Raw genomic sequence first — 19,405 nt, forward strand, 5'->3', positions numbered from 1 at the left:
TGAGGAAGAACTGAACAAATCTCAGTTTCTATTGCTTGTATACACAGTCAGTCCTCATCAGATAACAGACTAGTTTTATCTGATACTCACTAGGAAACTGGGTACGAGTAATAACTGGGGAGTGGGGAAACTGAACTTGTTGTGATTGTGTTGCTATTCTGCTGCCTGCTGACCACTTCTGCTTCTAATGATGCTTTTTCCATTGCATATTTATGTACTGTTTGGTTTTGGCTTAGAACATTAGTTTTTTTTCTCTATGATATGAAACCTTTCCTGTCCTATCCTATCCTATTTGCTGGTACTACCTCAACTGTGGTTCCAAACAAGCCAATACCATAGCTTGATGTTGAAACATTGCTGGGAGTTAATTGGTCATAAAGGGGTAAACAAGTCTCCACAGCTGCACAACCTGACACAATTCTTGTTTCATTATGTTGTTTAAAAGTCTGGTGGTAAAATTTACAACATTAAAGATATATATATGTGCACATGGATGGCAGACTGAGAACATGACTGATGAAAACATTGCGAGTTTGGATTTATACACTGATTTGTTTTTCCTCTGATGATCATTGCAGCAGTGCAATAACCACTCTGTACTTCTCTAAACTCCCCACTTGTAAGCGTCTGTTAGTTGCTTAGAATCAGTAATAAAGATGCAGTGAAGTTGTGGACCTCATCGGTGCTGCCACAGCTTCACACATGCTGCTGAAAAGCAGCTGATGCCGCCCACAGTGAGACGGTACTGAGTGAAATGTAAAACAAAGCAGGGTAGTATCGTACCAAGGCATAACATGTAGTCATGTCACTAAAAAGCATCATAACTGAGGAATTAACAATCCACTTTTTCCTCAATCTAGTTTGGTCTAAAAAAGAAGAAATAGCCAAGTGTGTATCTAAAATTACAAGCTGCCAACTTTTACCTTCTTCCTTTATAAAGTAGACTTGACCAAAAAGCTTTTTAACAACCAGAGCTGAATGACATAAGGTTTCCCAAATTTTTTTTTTCCTACAGCCCCTTCTGTGACCCGACTCTACATGAGAGGCACAAACTTAAACCGGAGCTCGCGTGGAAGTGCTGTTCCTGTGTTTTGTTTTCAATACTTAATGGCCATACAGCCAGTCTTGAAATGAAAATAAATATACTTAATAGCCATCAGACAGGAGAGGAATTAATTTTTTTTTACCCTTGTTGGTGCTGATGTTGCAGGTTATCTGAGTGTTCAGATCCAGACAGTCCTGATCTTTGTCTGTTGAGAAACACAGATCCTCCTGAGGTCCTGAGTGCCTCGTAAGGGGAGGGGCGTTCCTGCGTGGCTCGCTCTCTGATGATCGATGTTTTCTCCTTTCTCCTCCACCTCCTCCGTCACCTTTCCCCCCTCCTTCCTGTGATCTGGAGCTGACACCTTCACTAAAAGGATTGTGGACAGAGTTCCAGTGCGTCACCTCCTTCTTCGGCTGAGGTGATGGTAAAGAGCTCGAACTGGCATCGAGACCCAGTCTGCTGCTGTTGGCGGAGCTGCTGCCGCTGTGCGGCGGTATCATCCCGGATGCTGCAGCCAGTGATGACTGGTGTGTTGGACTGCCAATCATCGTGATCGCAAATGGATCATCGGAAGTGACAGGAGGAGGGAGGCTGCGGTCCCGTTTCCTGTCTCTTTCTTTACGGCTAGAGGAGGAAGATGACGAAGAGGAGGAAGGGGGTGGAAGTGTTTTGTTGTCTACAAGAGAGACAGAAAACGGGTCCCCACGTACTTCCTTTCCCCTGCCTTCCTGAGACAGACGAGGCGGCGGGCGTGTCCAGGCATCAGACATATTTAGTGTCTCCTGGGTAACCGTCGTCTCAAAGGCAGCAAGGAAGGGGTCTTCAGGTGGGATGTGTTTGCAGTTCCACACTGATGACTCCATCTCACGTGGCTGGAGGGACTGAGAGAAAGCAGGGAATCGTACCGATGATGTGTCCATGTCTGGGGGGACGCGTGATGGACGAGATGAGGCAACAGACCAGATGCTGGTAGGGTCCCCCTGCGGGTTTGGGCTGTGTCCAGGGGGAGGGTCATGGAAAACAGAGAGGAAAGGGTCCACTAGTCGTCCTAGTGTTTGTGTCTGTTCTTTACTCTGTGCCACAGGAGGCCAAGCTGCCCAACCCACCGGCTCAGGAGAGGGCCCAAAAGGCTGATGGGAAGGTGAGTCCAGGCCGGAGTCTTCAACGTTCTCAGGTGATGAGGAATCAGATGAGAAGGCAGCATCTAACACATGATACACACACCAAACAAAATCAAATCAAAAGTAAATAATGTTGTCACCATGAGAAGAATCAAAAGACCTGCAAAGTTTTAGGACACAGAAAAAAAAGTAAAAACATTCCAGTCTGTTGTGATCAAAGTCCATGTGAGCAAGAAAAAACAGAAAAAGAGGTGGTTGTTCTCTTTGAACCAAGAGAGTCTCATTAAATCCCACAATCAGAGTCCACCTCATCAACAAGTCTAAGTCCTGTCTGGCTCTGGCTGTGATGACAGTGTCCAAAGTCCTCTCTCTCAACATCTAATAACCCAATTTGTGGATACTTTTGCAGAGACATTAACTTCACCACAAAGCTGAGAGTGAATAAATTGGCTTGTAGAAATCTGATGAGCTTTGGGACGAAGGGATAAAAAGGATCAAAGGCTCCTTCATTAATGCAGGACCTCAACTTGAATGGTTTGAGCATCCCAATCAGTTTTCAAAGTTAAGATTTAACACTGGCTTCCCTTTTATTTTCACCTTTTTCCATAAATTGACAAGTAGAATAATCGTTTCTGTTCTTGTACCAAAGTAAAAACATTCATGGGAAATATTTGCTATTCTGTTCATATAAAGCTGAGATAAGGGTGTCAGTTTCACTGACAATATGCAGGCACATCCTCTTGTTTTACTAACTTCAACTTTTTAAACCTCTGAACATCTTTATGTCCATCTTCAACAACCAACATAAAAATAATGATAGCTCACTCAGGATTGCTTTGTAAGCTCTGGGTCTTGTTTTTTAGGCTGTAGTTGAGGGCAGTGTGCAGCCTAAAAGAAACCTTGCAGAGATTAATCAGGGCTTAAAATTTGAATCAGAAACTTATTAAATCTCTATTTTATGTATTTATAATCAGTTTTAAATTAGAAAATATTTTGGAAACTAGAATGATTTTAAGTAAAATACACAGGTTAATGTAAAATTTTCTATAAATATCGTAGAGAACACTGTACAAATTTTCATCATTTTTTAATTTTATTTTTTTGTTTTATTATCTCTGTTATTAGCCCTGTCTTTTATTATCTATGTATTCTTTGTATTTATGCTTATTTTACATTTCCAAACTGTGACAACTACAGGATTGTAGGGCGTCTATGGCATGGACGAGGGACATGCGACTTATTTGGACATTCAAATAGAATTTGCCAGCCATTGTTCTGTGTTTTTATTAGTACTGAATGGTGTCTTAATAAGTTAAGTGTAGTATTAATCTCTTAAGGTCCCATATTATACAAAATTCACTTTCTAAAAGTTTTCTAACAGTCATATGTGTCCTCATAGCCTGTGTATTAGGCACAAAAATTAGATAATTCTGTCTCGTCTCTCACTTGCTCCACTTTTTAGCGAATGTGTGCTCAAATGGGTGAGTTTGAGATCTTTCCCTTTGTGACCTCACGATACTGTCATTGACCTGCCCCCCCCTCCCCTTTAATTTATACAAGAAGGTCTCCTACCTGACTAAAAATAGAATTTTAATGACATCTTGAGAGAAGAAACACCTGTTGGGCGAAAATCATCTTTTAATGGATTCTACAGGGAAATGCAGGTGTGTTAATGAGAGGAACTGCATCTGTGCATGCTAAACCATTATGATGGCTTCCAGGGATACCTAATGCAACTGAGCCCTCATTAATTCCACATGTACTTTGATTGCTGAGTAAAAATTACAATATCTTTGGGGGGGGGGAGGTTGTCTTATATTCATGACAATATGAAAAGAGACAATTGAAAAAAAACTGGTCAAAATTAATTTTTGAAATCTTCCTTACAGTCAGAAGTACCAAAAGTGTTCTGCTCTCTTAGCTGTTCACGGCTGTCAAAACTTTTGGACTTGAAGGCCGACTCCAGCGGTGGTCCGAACAGACTGTCTGAACCCGATGCTGTCGAACTCAACCTGACAAAGACACGGCAAAGAAAGTCAAGAAAGGCAGAGAAGAGATGGAAGAAGGAAAAGAAAAGCGAGAATTGGTGTTACTGAAAAAAGAAGAAACTGAGGGACTGTGACAAATAAAGGAAGCCCGAGTGTGCAGGACATGAAAAAAGAGCGAACGACAAACTGTGCTTTTCATCTTTGTAAAAGTAAGAACGCTTTCAAACAGTTTGCAGGAAAACTCCCAAATTATGTGTTACGATCATGTGTTTCTGCAGGGTCAGGTCAACATTTGCATGATAAAATTATGTAAGGGATAATGCCCGACGAGGTGCCCATTAACATAAATTAATGGTGAATCATCCGATGTGGCGAAGTCCGTTAAAATCTTAAGTTATTCACAAGAAGAGGCTGAGTGGACTATTTAATATCTCTCGTTGTGACACGTTGCCAAGGTAACCGGCTCTGACACAGAACCTGCAGCTCGGTCGGTCAGCTGTTGTATTAGACCTGATCGGTGGAGGGAAGGGGGATGATTGCTTAACGTTATGCTACGCGACACACAGTATCATTTCAAAGGCCGGATGCAGCTCTTACAGCTTGTGTGTGTCCAGAGGATGATGCAGTATTATGTTTCAGTCAAAGTCCACAGATAGTTTTCTAAATTGTTTTATTGCAAGAAATAATATCCACCATTCACTCTGATCATTAAATGTGTATCCAGCAAGTCTATTCTAAATTGTTTTTATAATGTTATCCACCACTGACTCTGTATCAAGTATGTAAGTAAGGTAATCGAGACAGAAAAACAGGCGACAACCTTTTTAAAATTAAATGCAACGTTGCCGTTGATCGTGACATTTCATAAAGATACTGGCATGTCCATAGTGGCGTTTGAAGGACGGAGATTTAACGTTTTTGGACCCTGACCACTGCTGGTTGGGATATTGCGGGACGACAAAATGTTGCTCCATTCTCGTCTCTCCTGGACTGACGGAGCCCAATAAGCCTGCAAGCTGCTTTCACAGCGATGTGCCGACACAGACATAATCTGGTGTGTCTGCAGCCCGGCGTCTGAGTTTCTGTTGCTACGGTTACCAACTAGCATTTAGTCAGCGCAATAATTTACAACAATAAGGCTTTTTGACCGTATCTTCTTTCATAGGTGTCCATTATCACTTTTTAATGGACACTCTACAGCCAATCAGAATTGAGTATTTACCCAGACAGTGGTATAAGCTTTTCTAATTCATGTGGTCAGGAGTGATTTAATGCGACCTTTTTAAGTAGAACCGTTTTTTTGTTTATTTGTGGAGTATAATGCTGGTGAAGCTCTGAATATTTGTATTTGAATATTAGACAAATATGCTATGTATAGAAAACAATGCTTCGTGGACTTTGGGTATTTTTGCTCTGACTTTGCTCTTTGTATTTTTATCCACATAGTTCAAGAGTCACTGCTGGTAACCTAATTTGCACCTTGACATCAGCGTAAACCAAAAGAACAAAGCTGGTGGCTGTTTTACTGACAAAGGAAATGTTAAAAGGACTAAATAACTAGGTTATTTTAAATAAAATCAAGCATGTTGACAACTGGCAGACTGAGGAAAAAACCTGAAGGGCTTCAAACTGCTTGAAAGACCTCTAATGACACAGCTTTCCCACTGAGTTGGGTTCTGCCCACCTCAGAGACAGATACGAAGAACGGAGAAAATGATGAAGGAAAGAGCAGATTCGTCTCACCTGCAGTGATCCGGGCTGGAGGAGGACCTGCGTAGGCCCTCCTGCTCTCCATCTGCAAAGAGACAACATACACTCCCAATGAGATACAGTGACTCACTGCAGAGGATATTCTCTAATCAGTACTAATCAGTAGCCCAGTGTTATTCATCAGAAAGCTGAGAGGAGGCAGGATGGGGTGAGGTAAGACGACATGAGGGAAAACCCATCAGCCAATACCTTCTCCATGATAAATACCAGCAATTAGCTGGATCTCACTGAGCTCCAGCGACCGCTTCTGTCAGTGCAGACTAACTGCTTTAATCAGATGCTGCACATTAATCCTGCTGCCTCTGGGTTGAATAGAGAGACTACCTGCTGCCAGACTTCCCACTCCAGCCCAAGCTGCTGACAGCTAACATGCGTGTTGGTGATGAAACACCAACTCCACGAGCAGAGGGTCAACCGTTCATGCAAGGTCAACCATTGAGGAAATGTGATATGTAAAGGAAACGTGGAGATGCATAACTCACCTCTGTGAGAGGCGGCCTCGCTGTCTTCTGACAGACCTCCTGCAGTACTGGAGTTTCCTACAGAGACGAGCGAAGTGACGTCAGAAAAGCTGTGCACCAATTACAGTATTATGCATTAGTTCCCGGTAGTTTGTGTTGTGTCACATTAAGGACATTTGCTGCACATTATTAAAGGCCGAATAATTTTACAGAAACAGAGGACTGAACTGAACTGAACTTACTGGAGAGATACCGCTTCGCTGATACCTGAAAATCAAGACAATGAGGCATGAAGTGGGATTTATTCTACATTTTTTAATGCAACACAATAACTAATTAAAAGCCTAATCACAAGGATGATGACAAGGATCAGAATAGTGGGATCTTACTGTCTTTTTATAACATTTATAAAGACGCGCTGTATAATGTATAAATGATATTAAAAGATGCAAAAGAACGTGGAACAACCTGCTGCCGAACTCTGTTGGGCGGCAGAGTGAGTGAGCCCACGGTGGCCTTCAGCTCCTTCTCTGTGGCGACTGAACCGCTGCGATTGCTGCTGGCTACTGGCCGGATCTGAATGTGGAACTTTTTGGGCTCCTCATCATCAAAGTCTGAATCACTGGAGTAAAAATTGTTCTCCTTCTCAGAGCAGCGTACAATGGAAAAGAATTGTCAAGGAGAAAAAGCTTATGCTGCAACTGGAGCTGAGAAATGATGGTGTTTGATAAATGCATTTTGAGAAAGGAACAGCCAAAAAGCTGTTTTTCAGACGGGTGAATTTTACTTGAAAGTTTAAAAATAATACACATTTAAGAGAAGAACAATGGAAAAAAACTCAGTAAGTTAACTTTTTTCATTGTATTGATTTAATCAAGGCAACAGGGCAGAACTACAGACTTGTGTGGAAGTACAGGCAGAGGCAACGCAGAACCGTTGAGTTGTTACTTCCAGCTGCACATTCACCCACAAAAGAAAAGTCATTACCCCTTTTCTTTTACTTGGACTTACTCAGCAGCACGTCCATGCTGTGTACATTTTGAGGGTATTTGATGAATGTGCTCTTCCTGTAAAGGCTGGAAGCTCCATGAGAGGATGACAAAGGCAGGAAGAGTCCTGCATCTCTCAAGGGAGCATGCCAACACTGACAAATGAATCAGAGCTGCAGAGTTAGGATAGTGTATTCAAGTATCAGCTTATTAGGACAATTCATTTATATTCAAAGCTGGAGGACTGCAGGCAGTTTAGTTCAGTCCGACTTTACCTTGACTTCAATTAATGAGGGAAATTTGTTTAGTGACTTGCACTAGCAAACACAAATAAGATCTTCACAGTCTGGCTCTACAATTAATGAACTCCAGAATGTAGAAGATGAAGTGACTAGACTAAATTACACTCCATTTATTACATCCTCCTCTGCTTTAGGGATCTTTATAGAAGTCTATTAATTTTAATATTCCACACACAGTCTGTCACATGACTGACTCACTTTTATGACACTTTTATATACATCTTAGGTTTGCAGCTATTACAGAAGAAAAGATGCAATTCTTCTAATGGTTTATTTACCTCAGATGCAAATGGGTGACAAACCAAAGAAAAAGCCTGAAAAGTGGAAAGCCTATGAGGAGAGATGCTTCCACGCAGCCCCTTTATGAAAGCATCTTTGCTCTCCATTTTCAAACCACAATCACATGTTCCTAATTCAGGTCGTTGTCCCCGTTAATCCAAATATCACATGGGGAAGCATGTTTGAGAAGTCTGGTCAAACAGAAACTCTCCATCAATAACTGCTGGAGCTGAACTAACTGAACAAAACTGAACATGCAGGAGCAGGAAAAGGATATCATTCTGAGTGCTGTCAGCTCGGATGACAAATCCCTCATCGTCCACTTCCAGCGGTGAGTTCTGTATGGACGGGAACAGGAGAACAAGAGGGATTCAGACAGCAGCTGTGTCAGCAACACAGAGACAAATGCTGCATATCGGACACACGTTCTGTCATACTGTGTAACTCAGCACTCACTCCCAGCTTTCCACTAGAGTATAAAATCAAACTGAAATGGATCTTAAATTGGAGCTTAACAGAAAATTTCTTTGCATTTAATTATAGAAACCAGTACATTTCTATATTTCCACAGATGCTTTTCTTATGAGATTAACAGATTAATAAATCAGATCCAAACATTTATAGCCTCATTCATAAAGAGATGAAGTTATAAATGTCAAATTAATGATAAATGTAAGGTCTTATTATAAGGAATCTTGAACACTTCACACAGAAATAACAGTGTGACGGAGCAAAGAAGCTGCACATCTTTGCATTGAAAAAATAAAAAATAAAAAAAATCAGCTTCTAAGCATGTGTACTATAACAGTGGTTCCCGACCTTTTTTCCTCGGGGACTCCTTTCATGCTTACACTAAAAAGCCATGGACCCCCTGCTCCACCCTGTGCTGGAACCATGCTTGGTTTTAGATATTCAAAAGTGAGATTCTCACCATATATAATGATTCTGTTCTTTGATAAAGCTAAAGTTAAATGAACAACATACAGCCTTACTTTTATTTATTAAAATAGGGACAATTCGTGGACATTAATCACAATGGCTCTAATGTTCAAAGCCTCAGGGACCCCCTGTGCTCTTTGGGGACCCCAGGTTGGGAACCATTGTGCTATATCATGTCTGCTTCCATGCTGCTACACTGTTAATTCCTCACACTGTAACTTTAATTTCTTGCATTTTAACTTTTTTATTTACCTTTTTTGTCTTAATTTAATTGTGTTTTTCTTTTTAAAAGTTTATTTTTAATGCTCTGCACCCTGCTGTAATGCTTTTAATGTTTTACGTAAATAACTGAATTATCTTGTACATGAAATGTACTATGCAAATAAACTTGCCTTGTATTACACAAGCATCAATAACTACAACTCTAAATTCTGTCTCTTTACCATGCAAACAGTTCCACTTTGAACAATCATTTTCTGCTTAAAAAGGAGATTGATTCTGATATCTTGTAGGGTGACAACAACGCAAGTGTGACATAAAGTCCGGAGAAGAGAAATCTAACAGCGAGAAATCTCCTACTAACAGTAGGACCAAAAGGATGCATTTGTATTTGAAACTTTCACAAGCTATATTTAGGTAACAGGGACACACTGACAGCATATACTTGCATTTCAAATCCATAAAAACAATCATGTCTGCAAACTGAGACTATTTGACTGAGATGATCACTACCAAAGAAAAAAAAATAAAATAAATAAAAATAAAAAAAATACAGAAGGGCTGAAGCAACGTTTCCTGAAAAAAGAACATTTCTCCAAGAGAAAGCAATCTCATGAGCTCAAGTTATTACATATACCAGGCGCCAGTGAACACTAAGGCATGACAGAAAAGAAAAATACAGTAGCAGAATCAAAAGCTCTTACACTGACGTGAACTATTGCAGCTTTTTCACAGTTACAGGTTATATCATTCTTGCTCAATGCCGGACTGATTGATCATTTAGACGCTGAAAGGAAAGAAAAAGGCCACTTTGCACTGAGAAACTTGAAGCCTGTGAAGGTGTGAAATAGAAACAGGACTGTCTGTGTGATCTTCTGTTTACTCTTTGCCTCCTCATCAACGTGTTACATGGCCTTCTGCAAGCATCCAACACACACACATTTTCTCTCCCTCACGTGTAGCTATGTGTGTCCCCCGTGCCAGCAAGATAATCTCAGAAACCTCTTCTCAGAAGTACAGGAATAAACTTGGGAAACCCCACACCCTCTGTAACGTCATTATCACACACTCATGATCCCTCGCTTCCCCTAACACACAGAAACACACTGTTTCATAGAGTAGAGACATTCAAATTCCCAGTGTCTGCAGGGCTATCTGGAGATTTAGGACAAGAACAGGGCTGATAATTGAGTCTGTGGTTTCTGAGCTGCAGCATCTTGAGTGAGAATATGTCAAATACTCACCAGTGTCTCTGTAACAGCCAAATCTCTGCAGTAGAGAAAAAGAACAAATTATTTTCTAACTTAGATTTCTGCTCCTTGCTACCGGCATCAATCGCAATTCAGTTTTAGTGTTCATGCGCACACTCACGTAGAGTCTGGCTCCTTGTCTCTCTTGCCAAGGCCGGGGATCCTGAAGGCTTTTGCTCGACTCTTTTTTCCTCCTTCAGGAGCCAAAGCTGTCATGTAGTCCTCAAATCCAACAAGCGCTGCAGACACCAACACACACACACTTTACCATTATAAATAATCCCCCTGCTACACTGCTGTTTTGAAAGTGGGTGTGCACATGCTTTCCGTGCTACACAACTGTTGTAGATGTGTGTTTATTCTTTCATTTCCTTCCAACAGGACATGAAGTGCTTGCTGTACCTGGCCTGTCTTTCCCTGTGCCCTTCTGTTCAGCAAACTTCTGAATGAGGTTATCTACACCAATGTTTTCCACATTCTGCTTGAATTCCTCGTGAACCTGCAGCCAAGGAGAACAGAGCAATTAATCTGGACTTTATGAGTTTGTCACACATCTGAAAGACTATTTTGTTTGTCATTAATATAACACAATCCAACAATATATGCTAAACTACAACTTATCATATGACTAGAGTGCCACAGTTGTTGCAAGTCATCCCATTTAGTTTTGACTAAAAATATCACCAGAATGAAAGAATAAAAGGATTAACACAATTCTGGATAAATACTTTCCTCTGGAGCAGATGCTCAGCCATCTGAGCTGGATTTTAGATCAGCCTCAACGTACCTGTCCCACCTGGACGTGGGTGTCCTCAATGGAGTGAGAATAACCTTTTATCAGCTGTTTCATCTGCCGCAGATGAGCCTCCTCGATCTCCTGAAATTTCTGCTCAAACAAGCACATTCACACAGAAAGTAGAAACCATCTTTAAAATGTAAACTGCTCCTTTTCACTTGTGCTCATTTAAATGTAACTTTATAACATCCTTGTAAAAGGTGCATCCCTCCACAGACTGATATTCACCGAGCTTTTGTGATGAGTCAACCTTTTATAACCATTAAATAACATCAGCGTATCTGCTTTAAAACACTGTTTTAGTAGAGTTCAGTTCTTTGAAATATTCCAGTTTTCATGAGAAAACCACATTTTGTAAATCAGATAGGTATGTTTTCTTTTTCAATCTAGACTTGGTTTTGCTTTTGTTTCTGGATGTGACATGGGCTGATTGCATTCAAGCAACCAGAGACCAAAAAAAAAAGAACTGAAACTTTATACTCCACCTATAAGCAGTACAAAACAAGGAGAATAGCCTTTGAAAGAGAGCTAAGCTGCAGGGAGGCAGCGAGCCGACAGGAGGAACTGAACTGCCAGGTCATTAAACCAGTAATAATTTGAGAGGATTTAGAATTTAAGTTTGATCCCACCCTTTACTCCAGTGCTATCTGTTTTAGGAAGAACTGCCTTGATATAGAGTTACTGGCTTTTGTTGGGGGGAGGGGGGGATGAGCCACCGAGCAGAAGCTTTGCCAACCTCTTTCCCCCCATTTATTCAGTCAAATGAGAAAGGAGAACAATATAAAAACACTGTCTGTTCTCTATTTTGTACCAGTACTGCTCCTTTCAACCTACCCCGCCGCAGGTAAAACAGCTTTATTCTGTGCTACAAGCAATCACAAAAGATGTTTTTACACTTGACTGATCTGATGTGGTTTGAGCCAACTGTGGTAAATTTGACCCTTTTTAGTTCAGGTTTGCTTATTGTCTATTGAACTGGACTAAATGACACATTAACACTGACTAACAGGGAGAGTTTGCTTTCTAATGGACTCAAGTGAAATGCAATTATGGCAACCAGAGCTTAAGATGGGTGTTTTTCCACAAAAGTGGTTTTATTGAGGTTTTGGGAATGAATCTTAACTTAGAACCAGTTCTTTATGAAACTTAGGAAACAAAGAATTGGATTAAATTGTCCACATGTTCTCCAGAACATCTTATTAATTATGTACAGCTGTTAACAGGAGCAATGTGATTTTTATTTCTGTGTTGGATTAAACCGAAACAGCTTATCAAAGGGTCTAATTAATTTGATCTCTTTTAGTCTGATGAAAAACGGCTTGTTCTGATACCTACTGTTTTATTTCACCTTCGACCTTAAGGCTCATTATAATCTCCCAGGTCCCACAAACTCCTGCATAATTATGGTCAGACTTTCCCTTTCAGGGCCATTACACGAGATAATTGGTCACGAGGATTTCATTCATCATTTCAAATGTAAAACACAGAAGCGCTCATTGGGTTTGTTGAAGATTCCCATGGAAACAGCGGCAGTCGCTATGGAATTATGGAGGCAGTGATTAAAGGTAATGAATGTGTGCAAGTGGGTGTTTAGATGTCGGAGGTTGAGGTTTCTTTTTTTGGGGATGGCAAGATGTACGGTAATAAATGATAACATGAAGTTCTTGTGTGAGAGTCAGATAGATTCAGAGAAATATAAAACCTGCAAGAGGGAGGAATAAATACAACACCGCATCAGAAGGTCAGAGCGACAGATATAAAGTGGCTCATGGCCCAGTTGGAGCTGACCTGGGCGGACTCGCTCATCTTCTGTTCAAACTCTCCTCCCACGCGGTTATATTTCTCGATGCACAACGCAAATGACTCAGCAGCTTTCTTAGACTTCAGCTCCGCCTAGCGAGAAGAAAAGGAAAAAGAAAATGACTGTTTTCGATCTACTGACTCTCATTCAGAAAACTGAAATAAAAATGAATGAATGAAAATATCTGAACTATAATTACAACTAGTCTCAATTCAGCATCAAGTCTGCAATGATGCTGTTAACAATACTGATCAAAGTAAAAAAAAAAAAACAACAACAAAAAAACCAATACCGTCTCTATGGAGGAGCCAAAAATAGAAAATAATATGTACCAAAAGTTATAACATTCTAGACATCAGAGAAATTTTCATGCAGGGTATTCTCAGCTTTAAACTGAATAAACTTTTTTTCTTTATTCAATATCTGCTGAAAGTAAGAGATTAATCTTGTATCATAACAAAAAGCTCTAGATGCTAAAATGTGAGATTTTAGTGATTTTGATTTTCCAAAACAAAATCACTAATATTGCCAAAAACTGTTATTACAACTCTCCTCTCCCTTTTTATAGTTAATAAATTATAATTAAAGACTATTAAAACAAAGACAAAAGATGCATCAAATGTACCAAATCCGATTAAAAGAGATTTTGTGTTTTAGTTTAATTGGTTTATTATGTCTCCCATGCTATCTAGCGCATGTGAGACATGCCATTTGGGAAGTTTTAATTAACTTGTAAGCATAATAACCTATTACAAGCCAACAGTACAGAGGTGTGTCTTTGTTTTCTGATTTCTCTAAACCAAATTAGGGGGCCTGCCCCCCAGTTTGGGAAACACTGCTCTAAACCAATCCTTGTTTTATGGAACACTGCTTAGTTTAATTTAAAACTGTCAATAAAGGAACCTTCTCCAGTTCTTTCTGTGGTGCTCCCTCCTTCCTGAGCCGATCCAGCTCCAGACATTTGGCATGGTAACCATCCTTTGACTTCTGGAGGTGACCACTCTGAACCTGCAGCGCCTGCACTGCCTCGACCGTCCCCACCATCTCCTCCTTGGTCTGGGTGATGATACGCACACAGAAAAAGAGTTCATATGGGCCTACTGTACACATCATCATTGTATTTGATACTTTATGGGCAAATGCAGCAATTACCATGAAGGAAAAGACAGTAATTGGATTTTCTGTGAGATAAATTAGATCATAAAGAAGGAGGCTTGATGCAGGGCAGTAATGGGATAACATGCTGCATCCTCACAATAAAATGCACACAAGAGCCAGTTGTTTTCTGCAGGAATAGTAACGTTTTCCTCTCATATGCTTACCCTGCGGTGAATTTTAACCTGCTCATCTGCATACTTGTTGATGTCACGGATGAGATCATTCATCTTTTTCATCAGCTCGAGATGGCAGAGGGCCAGTTTGTCTGAGGACACCCTGAACACATCCCACATGGGTGCAAAAGTCCTAAAGAATACACACATGAGCAAGAAAACAACTAAGACTAGATGGAATTGTATCCAAGAACCAAAGATCTTAGCATGGTTAGACTATTATTTTATTATTCTGATATTTGTTCTGGTTTGTAATGCCAATCTGGTTTCTTACAAAAGAAAAAGTAGCAGGTTTGTTGCTTTAGTCCAGCTTTTCATCTTTATGTATGAACAGATAACTCATGCAACCTATGAGCTCAGTATGAAGGCATTATTCCAATCATAAATATGGACATCTGGTGATGCAGATGGTACTCATCCATATCACATATGCAGCCATATGATCATTACATATATAAATTACAAAAACAACACCTCCTGGGGAATTAATTCTACTGTAATACACTTAAGGAGGAACATGAGGAATGGATGGATAGCAACATTAAATTATGGGCTGTAGAGGACTGTGTTTACATGTTGACACTCACCCCTGTGGACTGCCATTGCTGGCTATTTTAGCCAGTTTGCTCATCGATTTGGAGTAAGTTTCTTCAATGGCAGCCCTGCAAGAACCGACACAAAACAGCAATAAAAATAAACCTCTAAAAACCATATTTTAAACCTGTAAAATATGTAGCATAGATGACAGTAGAAGATGCACATCTTGTTTGCTTGACAACACCAATAAAACAACAGGAAGACAATTTGTTTGGTGTCCTAACTGTGTTTTAATAAGAGCTGGTGGAACTAAACCAAGAAACACTTGGTTATGGTTTGTATTTATTTTTTATTCTATTAATCACCATTGCTGTTTTTTGATGTGCAGCACTTTAGAGACATGTCTGGGTTTTTAAAATGTGCTTTATAAATAAAGTGGATTGGATTGGACTGAATGTGAAAAAGCCTTCAGACCGGTATAACATAATGTACTCCAATACCACTTCCTAACATCACCGCTGCTTCCGTTAGCAGCCTCATATGTTATATTCTTTATACTGAGCTTCCTAAACACGATGCAGGCTTCCACTACCCAAACTGGAGTCTCTGTGAGATAGGGAATAATTTAATCAGTGCTGGGTAAATGTTGCAATGAGCTACATTTAAATGCCAAACAGACGAGTTTCACGAGGCTGGTAATAAAAGTTTAACAACCATCTGCAGACCCCGAGGAGAAAGAAAGAAAGGAGCAATGATCCAAATGGCCTGGAGGGTTACCAGAGTAACTTGCTCCTCATAAACAGAGAGCCTTAAACATACTGACAAATAGACTGTCTATATAGATCAGAAATGCTTGTGTTGAAGGATAAACTGTCACAAATTTGTGTTCGAATATTTTGACCTAAAGAAAATATATTTATATTTTTTAGGGCTGGGCACATTATTATTGAGTTAACGCATTAATTAATTAATGCCATTAAATTTTTTTTTTTTTCTATCTTCTTGCTCGCTGGCCACATGCAGATGGCTGCAGTCCACGTCTCTTCCTCCATGTCTTGTCCTGCTGCAGCGGTGCGTCTGATGTAATCAGGAGAGAGAAGGTTTATTCAAATTAAGCTTGCAGACCTGATTTAGTGTTTGTAAACCAAAATGACCTACATTTTCTTTATATAGCAGTAGGCCCTCTTTTAAAGGAAAAGTACATTTTGCTTGTAACAATGCGATTAATTGCAACATTTCATTAAAAATTTTAATCGTTGCCCAGCACTAATCTTTTTGCATTCAATAATAACAATAATAATAACAATAATAATAATAAAAATCAATATAATACTATTTAACAGAAGGCTTTTTTAAAAAGGAAGGTTTTCAAGTTTTGCTTAAAAACTTCTAAAGACTGTGGACTTCTCAGGTGGTCTGGTAGGGTGTTCCACAGTCTTGGGGAAGCAGCTGAAAAGGCCCGATCACCCATGCTACGAAGCTTGGTTCTGGGAACTTGGAGGGTGTTTGTGGTTGTAGAACGGTTCGTGAGGAGGTATGAGAGGTGAGGAGTTCCTATAGGTAAAGAGGGGCATGTCCTTGAATGCACTGGTAGACGAGGAGGGAGACTTTGTATTCTGATGTGAGTGGGATGGGGAGCCAGTGAAGAGTTTTCTGGATGGGGGTGATATGATCTTGCTTGGGCACCCTCATCAGGATCCTGGCAGCATTGTTCTGGATGTATTGCAGTCTCTGAATACTCTTGCCAGGGATCCCGATGAGGAGTGCATTACAGTAATCTAGTAATTCAAAAGTACTGATGAGGGAGAACACAGATGTTAAGTTTGAACTAGTTCATTGTGACATAGGGTTTATTTTTGTCTAGTTTGTCTATTCCATTTTACTACAATTAAAGAGTTTACTGTTTTAAAGATATTGCATAGCTGTAGCTATAATGCAATTTTATATCCCATAAATGACTGCAGGAATACAAAAAACTTTCTTCATTGATTCTTAAGATCTAAATATTTTAAATTTTGGTCCAAAAAGCAGCACAAACAAAGTATAATTCAAACCATAGCAAAGGAGGGAAAAAAAAGAAATCCACACTTAGTTTCAAGTAAGAGGTTATGAGCATCACAAGATGCTTGTGCTTATTAGGAGAATACATACTGTACTCTTGAAGTCTTGTAATGGTGGATGCGACAGAGAGATTTTGTTGATTAAACCAACTTTAGTGAAGGAGAAGAGTTCAGACTCCAACATCATGTCAAGCACTCGTGGAAAGACTAATCACTGCAGGTTTGCACATCTTTAATATCCTGGACTAAGTGTGAACAGTAACACAGAAAGAGTGGATTTCACACCCGCTGGTAACCCCAAAGTTCCATTCAGATGCTGTTTAATTAACCTCAAGAGCCGTGGAACCAGGCCTGTGCAAAAAGACCTTGCAGACAAGTATCTACAAGTAGTAGAATCTTTTAAAAATGCATTTCTGCCACATTAGACACACAAACACATTCATAAGTAGAAAAGCATGCTCCCTTGAGCATGGTTCATCTGTTTGCACAAATGTAACCGTCTGTGCACAGAGCTGTGACGAAAACCTTTCCTGTACGCTCACAGCTGCTCAACACATGCTTGCTCACAAGGGGGAATTTTGAGACACTGGAGGCTGATGTCTCCTTTTTAGACTGGTCGCCACTGCTTTAAGCAGCTGAACCTGGGCACCCAGTCTACCTGTCTCCATCCAAAGATAAACCCAGCCTTTCACCCTGACACCACCTGGCCCTGAGGGAGACCCGATCAAGACAGACTCAATTTCCAAAAGTGACAATAGAGATGATCTTGGCAAATATTCATTTATTTTCTGCAGGTGAAGGAGCGCAACTACATCTCCTAACTTTTTTTAATCAGAATGAAATTTGACACACCAGAACCAATGAACAGTAATATGTTAACTTGCATAAGTAACTGTTATGTTACTATGTTTAATACATTACAACAAATGACTGCTGCTCAGTTGAACAGATAATTGATAAATCCATGGGGTAAATCCAAATGTTTCATGTACAATCTTATATTAAAAAACCACCTTTTAACAAGCCTAGAGAGAGAGAGAGAGAGAGAGAGAGAGAGAGAGAGAGAGAGAGAGAGAGAGAGAGAGAGAGAGAGAGAGAGAGAGAGAGAGAAATACATGCAGAAAATGTGGCAGCATAGTTGCTTTTCCTTCGTTCTGCTGGATCACACATCTTACCCACAGTGCTTCTATTTCATTTCCTGACTGCTGATTTGTTGTCCACTTCTGTCCGAGCAGATAAGTGCATTTCCCCTATGAGGAATGTGCGCAAGCTCTCTGAATCAATGTCAGGATTATATCAGTGGGCTAACAGTGTGCTCTGTGTGCTGACTTCCAGCATTGAGAGCACAAAGGTTCCCACACCTCAGTGTAGGGACAGAGTTTTCAGTATAACAAAGTTTCCACTGAAAGGAGCAGCGTGTAACAAAATCAAAAGATCAATGACAGAAAAACTCTACAAGTTTCTAGAGGCAGTGGCGGCTGGCCAGCAGGGGGCGCTGGGGCGCCGCCCTCACCTACAAAGAGTCCATATTCCTGGTTACTACACAATTAAAAAAAACAAACTGTTAGGAATAATTTCGGATGAAGATATGTGTAAAATAATGTATTTTTTTTTAGCTTTTTGTGCATGTTAAGCGCATTACACAGTGTTTCTTTTTAATGATTTTTCATTGAACAACACTTCCTGGTTGCAGGGGCGCAGGTCAAATGAATCCCTATTGTCAGCCTCAAACTTTTGACTAAAACGTCACTGGAGGCTGCGTTTTGATTGGTTCGTTAAAAATCTGCTTGTGGCGCAGCTCGGTGCGCCCCGGATACGCCCACTTTTCATCGTCAGCCAATTAGAATAGTTGAATTATGTTGCTTCAGTGTGTTTGGACAATGTCATGGTCAATTATACACTCCTGTATTTTAAGCCAGTGTGACGTACATCCGTAGTAGCAAGCAGAGTGAGTTGGAGACGAGTCTGTAGTAGCGTACGATTAGAAAGATGGCATGTGAAAGTGGAACCGGAATTCCCGAGCGAATTAATTCTGTAAAATATTTACAAGAGCACCCATTTTCAAGATGTTCTCTCGAGGAGAAAAAGAGGATAAAGGAGCTCGGGGCTGACCAGCCTGATCTGCAAGCACAGCAACAAAGCGGCGACCGCGGAAGAGCTTATACCCGGGCTTTTTCCCGCTCTTACTATGAAAAACGGAGTTGGCTTGCCGGTTGCGCCGTGAGTAACGCCTTTTTCTGCTTCCCTTGTCTGCTGTTTGAAAGTGTCGGCACCACCGAAACGTTGTGGACAAGCCATACACAGACTTCGTTTTTCTTTTCTTCCTAACTCTGTAACTGTATTGAAATTAAAGTGGCTAAGTTTTAAGTGTCAACTTTCCAAGAAAATTTGCGCCCCCCTAAAAAAAATTGTCATCAGCCGCCACTGTCTAGAGGTATCCATTTACTTTACTTAAATAACCTGAGATTTAATTCTTAGAATGAGCCAATCAAATCTATACGCCGCGGGTGCACATAC

The 19,405-nt window shown here is 40.3% G+C and overlaps 1 protein-coding gene and 1 long non-coding RNA gene across 2 annotated transcripts in view; one reads left to right on the forward strand and one right to left on the reverse strand.

Annotated features, from left to right (window-relative positions):
* The window catches only part of fcho1 (FCH and mu domain containing endocytic adaptor 1), a 57,609-nt gene that overhangs the window by 8,198 nt on the left and 30,006 nt on the right, over positions 1-19,405 (reverse strand). Inside the window, exons 4-18 of the mRNA XM_042005801.1 lie at positions 14,879-14,953; positions 14,283-14,424; positions 13,864-14,016; positions 12,948-13,052; positions 11,151-11,249; positions 10,766-10,862; positions 10,485-10,602; positions 10,358-10,382; positions 8,233-8,293; positions 6,854-7,041; positions 6,628-6,652; positions 6,407-6,463; positions 5,898-5,949; positions 4,054-4,178; positions 1,188-2,249 (exon numbers count right to left, since the gene is read on the reverse strand). Of these exons, the coding sequence (XP_041861735.1) occupies positions 1,188-2,249; positions 4,054-4,178; positions 5,898-5,949; positions 6,407-6,463; positions 6,628-6,652; positions 6,854-7,041; positions 8,233-8,293; positions 10,358-10,382; positions 10,485-10,602; positions 10,766-10,862; positions 11,151-11,249; positions 12,948-13,052; positions 13,864-14,016; positions 14,283-14,424; positions 14,879-14,953 (2,384 nt within the window). The remainder of the gene's footprint in view (positions 1-1,187; positions 2,250-4,053; positions 4,179-5,897; positions 5,950-6,406; positions 6,464-6,627; positions 6,653-6,853; positions 7,042-8,232; positions 8,294-10,357; positions 10,383-10,484; positions 10,603-10,765; positions 10,863-11,150; positions 11,250-12,947; positions 13,053-13,863; positions 14,017-14,282; positions 14,425-14,878; positions 14,954-19,405) is intronic.
* Positions 6,752-18,590, forward strand: LOC121652789. The gene is made up of 3 exons (XR_006012685.1): positions 6,752-6,762; positions 7,560-7,563; positions 18,357-18,590. It is a non-coding gene; the product is annotated as an uncharacterized LOC121652789 (long non-coding RNA).

This window comes from Melanotaenia boesemani, chromosome 14 (genome assembly GCF_017639745.1).
Source record: "Melanotaenia boesemani isolate fMelBoe1 chromosome 14, fMelBoe1.pri, whole genome shotgun sequence".
Lineage (NCBI taxonomy): Eukaryota > Metazoa > Chordata > Actinopteri > Atheriniformes > Melanotaeniidae > Melanotaenia > Melanotaenia boesemani.